At 40.9% G+C, this 5,641-nt stretch overlaps 1 protein-coding gene across 1 annotated transcript in view; it reads right to left on the bottom strand.

The window, feature by feature from the left end:
• LOC121935795 (von Willebrand factor D and EGF domain-containing protein-like) overlaps positions 1–5,236 on the bottom strand; it is a 15,017-nt gene extending 9,781 nt beyond the window's left edge. The window contains exon 1 of the mRNA XM_042477681.1: positions 4,921–5,236. Coding sequence (XP_042333615.1) covers positions 4,921–5,155 — 235 coding nt within the window. The 5' untranslated portion in view covers positions 5,156–5,236. The remainder of the gene's footprint in view (positions 1–4,920) is intronic.
• Between the last annotated feature and the right edge of the window lie 405 nt (positions 5,237–5,641).

Raw genomic sequence — 5,641 nt, 5'->3', positions numbered from 1 at the left:
CCGTATAGCAGTGTTTCCCAAACTTTGGTCTTCCAGATGTTTTGGACTTCACCTTCCAGAATTCCTGACTGCTGGCTAAGTTCTCTAGGGTGTCTGATAGCTGAACTCCAAAAGATCTGGAGGACCAAAGTTGGGGAATCGTTGCTGTATAGGGAGGAACAGATGCTCTAGAAGGATTTTCTGCCGAGATAACAAAATAAACGTGAATGGCTTTAGATACAACTGGAGGGTGTATTTGTCACTGCTCTACCTCAGTCAGCAAAACGATGACATTTTTCCAGCCCTCCACAGCTCCTGGGGGTTTTTGTGTGGAAAGCTCACCCCACTCACCTATCTCTTCTCCTTTCTCTCCATGTTTTTCTGCTCCTTTTGACTGCAGGCTAAGTTCAACTGTGACGGCTTATCCTTCAGAATCCTCAAAAGTATAGATCAGTTTTCTTTTTCTATGAGACATAGGATTCCTTTTTAAACAGCAAGGGCTTCCTGCATAGTTTGACAGCCTCCAAGTATCCAGAGACCAATTTTTTGTTCCCTTCCACACCTATTCCGGTACTTAGGGCATGCTAACTTACCCATGTTAATACAGGTGGGCCCTTGGTATCCCCTGGGATTTGGTTCCAGGGATACCAAAATCTGTGGATACTCAAGTCCCATTAAACAGAATGGCATAATAAAATGGTGTCTCTTATATAAAATGGCAAAAATAAGGTTTGCTTTTTGGAATCTATATCTTTCAAATATATGTTCAAGTTGTGGGTGGTTGAATCAGTGGATATGAAGGGCAGACTATACTTCCAAGCTTACCCAAATCCGTGGATGCTCAAATCCCATTGAATACAATGGCATCGTGAAATGGTGTTCCCTTATATAAAATGGCAAAATCAAGGGTTGCTCTGTGGATGGTTAAATCTGTGGATAAAGAATCTATGAATATGGAGGGCCAACTGTAATAGACTCTGGGTAAGATAAGCCTGACTCTCTGAAGAATGATACCTAATTCAATTATGCAACTAGAAATTGCTCATATTTAATTTCACTCTTGCGATAATCCTTATAAGTCTCATCCCCCACAGATTCAACTATGCCTGATTAGCTGTTATAATTTCCTTTTATTATAATGTCTGAAGCAGCATCCCCATCCAGTAGGAAACACTCCATATTAAAGAGGGCAGTAATGCATTCTAAAGAGAGTAGAGTAGTGTAGTGGTTTGAGCATTGGACTATGACTCTGAAGACCAGAGTTCAAATCTCAAGTTTGCCATGGAAACCTACTGGTTAACCTTCGGCAAGTTATGCTCTCTCAGCCTCAGAGGATGGCAACAGCAAACCCTCTCTGAAGATACTTGCCAAAAAACAAACAAACCCACATGGTAGTTTCACTTTAGGGTTGCTGTAAGTCGAAAAGACTTGAAGGCACACAACAATAACAATGCACTTTCATAACAGGTTTTAAAGACTGCTTTATTCCAATGAGCTTTATAAATAAAAGTTGAACCTCTGATGGTGTGTTAAGTTTCCTATTGCTATTTGCTTTTATTATGATGTTCCTCTTGCTTTTTATTCTGTTCCATCATTAGGGTTGTTTTTCAATCTCTTGTGGTTTATAATTCTAATTTCTAAGCAATCTTGGCTTTGGTTTTATTCATAGAAAGGTGAAGTATGAATGTCAAAATTAAAACAGACATAGGCATTATGCAGGGATATAGCTACAGGTATAAGCAAAATGGAGGCATTGCTCCTTCAAATAAGAATTCTGCCCCCAGAAATGAAATTGCCAAATCTCTAGTATTGCCATAACATAAAACTTCAGCTGAGCAATAGTATTTAGAAATAAAGTTTAGGCATCCAAAGAAATGGGGCAGGCAAAATTACATAAAGAATGTAAACACAGCAGATATAAGAATTGTAGGTGTAAACAATTTTCAATGTCTCACTCTCAACAGTGCTAGAAATTTAAGGAGTGAAGCAAAATTTAATTGAAAAGGGCAGCATTTTTATCGAGGGGAGGCCCTCATTTTCTCTCCATCCCTCCATAGCTACACATCTGGCATTAGGGTATTCCAGGCAAAACATCAAAATGCACCCCTCAGATCTTGAAGCCTTGGAGCAGGGTAGGCTTTATGCATCTGCTTTACCTCTACTCCTGTAGTGGTGCCTCGGGTTACGAAATTAATTCGTTCCGCCATTCCTTTCGTAACCCGAAAATTTCGTAACCCGAAACACTTTTCCGTTAGCACTGGAAAGCCTATAGCTGCACTTTGCAGCATTTGAATTTCGCGCCGAAATGAATTTCGTAACCCGAAAAATATTTCGTAACCCGAAACAGTTTTTGCCAATCCAACTTTTTCGTATCCCGGAAATTTCGTAACCCGATCATTTCGTATCCCGAGGCACCACTGTATCTCTCCTTAGGATGTAGCCCCACACTGCAGAAATAAAGCAGTTTGATACCACTTTAACTACCATGACTCTATCCTACAAAGTCCTGTGATCTGTAGTCTGGTGAGGTATCCAGTCTGGTCTGTCAGAGAGCTCTGGGTCCCCATCAAATTACAAATCCTAGGATTCTGTAAAATAGAGTCATGAGAGTTAAAGTGGTGTCAAATTGTTTTAATCCTTTGTGCTTCATTGTGAGTCCCATCTTCTAGCTGTCTGTTGCATTCCTCACCTACCCACTCCAAATAGTTTGGGGTTATGAAGGCTGAAGGGACTGGGAATCACTGTGGAAGAAGCAAAACACATGCAGAGAGCCAGAGGTACATAAAGTCTTTGTTTTCATTTAACTTTGACTTATGGGAATCCTACTTATGTAGAAATAGACCCGTTACAAACGGGCAGGAAAGTACGTGCTCAGTACGTACTAGGGTTAGAAAGGGGCGTCTCTTCCAGACGCCCCTAACCCTAGTACGGACTGAGTCTGTACGAAATAGCGGCGGCCATTCCACACGGCCGCCGCCATCTTGATGTAGCGGACGCACTGCGTCCGACTGTCGCGGCCCAGAAATGATGCCGCAAGTGTGCACTTCGGCACTTGTGGCATCTCTTCCGGGGTGCAGGAAGGAGCACGATTTTTGCGCTCCTTCTTTGCAGTGTCTGGGAACTGCATCGTTTGGCTGCTGCGGTTCCCGGATGCTGCAACCAGCGGTGGCAGCAGCAGACCACCACTTTTCGGCGGTCTGTAACCCGCCATAATGCAATTTGACACCACTGTAATTGCCATAGCTCCATTCCACAGAATCCTGGAATGTTTAGTTTTGTGAGGCACCAGCACTTTTTAGCAGAGGAGGGCTAAAGACCTTGCAAAACTACCAATGCCATAGGATGAACTCCAGCACATAAAGTGGTGTTAAACCGCATCTTTTCTGCACCCTGAGAGTCCACCAAGAGCCCTGCTCAGGTCTTGCAGACTCAGGCCTGTGGCTTCCTTGACTGAACCAATTCACCTGTAATGTGCTTTTCCTCATTTCCTAGCATCTTCCACTTTACTGAGCATTCTCATCTTTTTTCTTTTTTCTTTTCAGTTACTTGTGTCTCATGATATAAAGTTGTTTACCTACTGAAGAAAAGCAACATATTTATAAACACAGGACAGGTGCTTGTTCGTTATCCCCATGACAAAAGAAAATAAAGCAAAACCTTGGCAAAGGTACATCATTGGACTATATCTCCCTGGATCCTCCAGCCAATGGTTATGCTGTTGAGCGGATTCTGGGTATCGCAATCCACCAAAGCTCTAGCAGTACCCTTGTATTCACTGGTCAGAAGGTATTGGAGAGAAAGTCCAAGACCCTTGATGGGCCACACATATACATCGTGTGCCTTACTCTGTACATTCTGGGGAATCCTGGGAATGGTGGCCCCCTAAAAAGTCATCTCCTCAAGTGTGGGAACCATTCCCATGAACCGTCTAAGCATCCTGCTGCATTGGGTGCCCCAAACTGGCTAAATTTCTTTAGAGATATTTTAATTGTGTAATGTTGTTTTACATTGTGCGCAGGTTGGCAGGTTTTTGTTCCTTTTTTCCTTATTTTATCTGACCCTTGCTAAGTAAAGCACTGTGCAAACTTTGCAGCGCTCTGTAAATAAATGTGGATAATAATAATAATAATAATAATAACAACAACAATAACAATTTGGAAATTCTGGGAACGGTGGTTCCAAGAAGAAGGGAAAGAGAAAAAGAAAGGGGTTTCCTCGAGTTTGGGAACCATTGTCATATATACCACCTAAGCAACCGCAACTGGGACCCCCAACTTGGCCAAGTTCCCTTTTTTGGGGGGGACCAAGACTCCCAGAATTCCTCATGCAGCTAGGGAATTCTGGGAACAGTGGTCCTCCTTTATAATTTATAAATTGTAATAATTAAATGTAATAATAAATATAAATAATAATTCTAAATAAATATAAATAAAATAATAATAATAATAATAATAATAATAATAAAATTGTAATAAATAAATATAAATGATAAATATAAACATACATAAATAAAAACTGTAATAAATGTAAATGAAAATAAATATAAATAAATTGTAATAAATAAATATAAATATTAATAATAAATATAAATAAATTGTAATAAATTGTAATAAATAAATAATAAATATAATAAATATAAGTGATAAATATAAATACACATAAATAAAACTGTAATAAATATAAATAATAAATGTAAATATAAATAAATAAATAAATAAATAAATTGTAATATAAAAATATAAATAAATTGTAATAAATAAATGTAATAATAATAATTAAATATTGTAATAAATAAATAAATAATATAAATATAAATAAATAATTTCACTAAATAGTAATCAATAGCCCTTCCCTGAGTCCAGCTGCCTGCCTGCCTTCCTTCCTTCCCTGCCTGTCTGGGTGGTTCTTCTTCTCCTTCTCCTTTCTGATATTTCTACCCACCATACTGGCACCTCTCGCCCTCGTAGCCCTTGGCGCAGAAGCAGGTGCCGTTGCGGATGCAGAGGCCTCCGTGGTGGCAAGGCGGGCTGCAGAGGGCGCCCGGGTCGAAGACGAAAGGCACGGCCAGGCCCCGAGAGGCCTTGGAACCAGGAGGAGGGCCTCCCAGTGCCGCCGACGCCATCGCCATCGCCACAGTCGCCAAGAGGAAGAGAAGGGCCGCCATGGCTCCCCTCATGGCGCCTTCTTCTTCTTTTTCTCCTTCCCTCCTCACACAGACACACAGCCCTCCTTCTTCCTCTCCCCTCAGCCTCCGTCTGATCCCTCGATGCCTTCCCAGCAGCACGCCCACCCTCTGGCTCCTTCTTCTTCTCCTTCTTCTTCCTCCTTCCCACCCTCCTCCTCCTCTCTGCCATATTTATTTCATTTCCCCCCTCAGTTCTTTCTTTTCTTTTTTGGCGCCACGTTGGCTTCTACTATTTTGCCTGGCATTTATCACTCACTCCACCCAATAAATGCATCTGAGGAAGTAGACTGGCGTCTATGAAAGATCATGGCTGCCAACGCCTTTCTTTCTGTTAGTTTCAAAGGTGCTAAAAGATCCCTCTATATTATTATTATTATCATTATTATTATTATTATAATCATTATTATTATATTCAGCTGCATCTGAGGAAGTAGACTGAAGCCTACGAAAAGCTCATGGCTGCCAACTTCTTTCTTT

The sequence above is a fragment of the Sceloporus undulatus genome, chromosome 6 (assembly GCF_019175285.1).
Source record: "Sceloporus undulatus isolate JIND9_A2432 ecotype Alabama chromosome 6, SceUnd_v1.1, whole genome shotgun sequence".
NCBI lineage: Eukaryota > Metazoa > Chordata > Lepidosauria > Squamata > Phrynosomatidae > Sceloporus > Sceloporus undulatus.
Note: the sequence above shows the minus strand (reverse complement) of the source record. Positions and strands in the feature narration are given on the sequence as shown.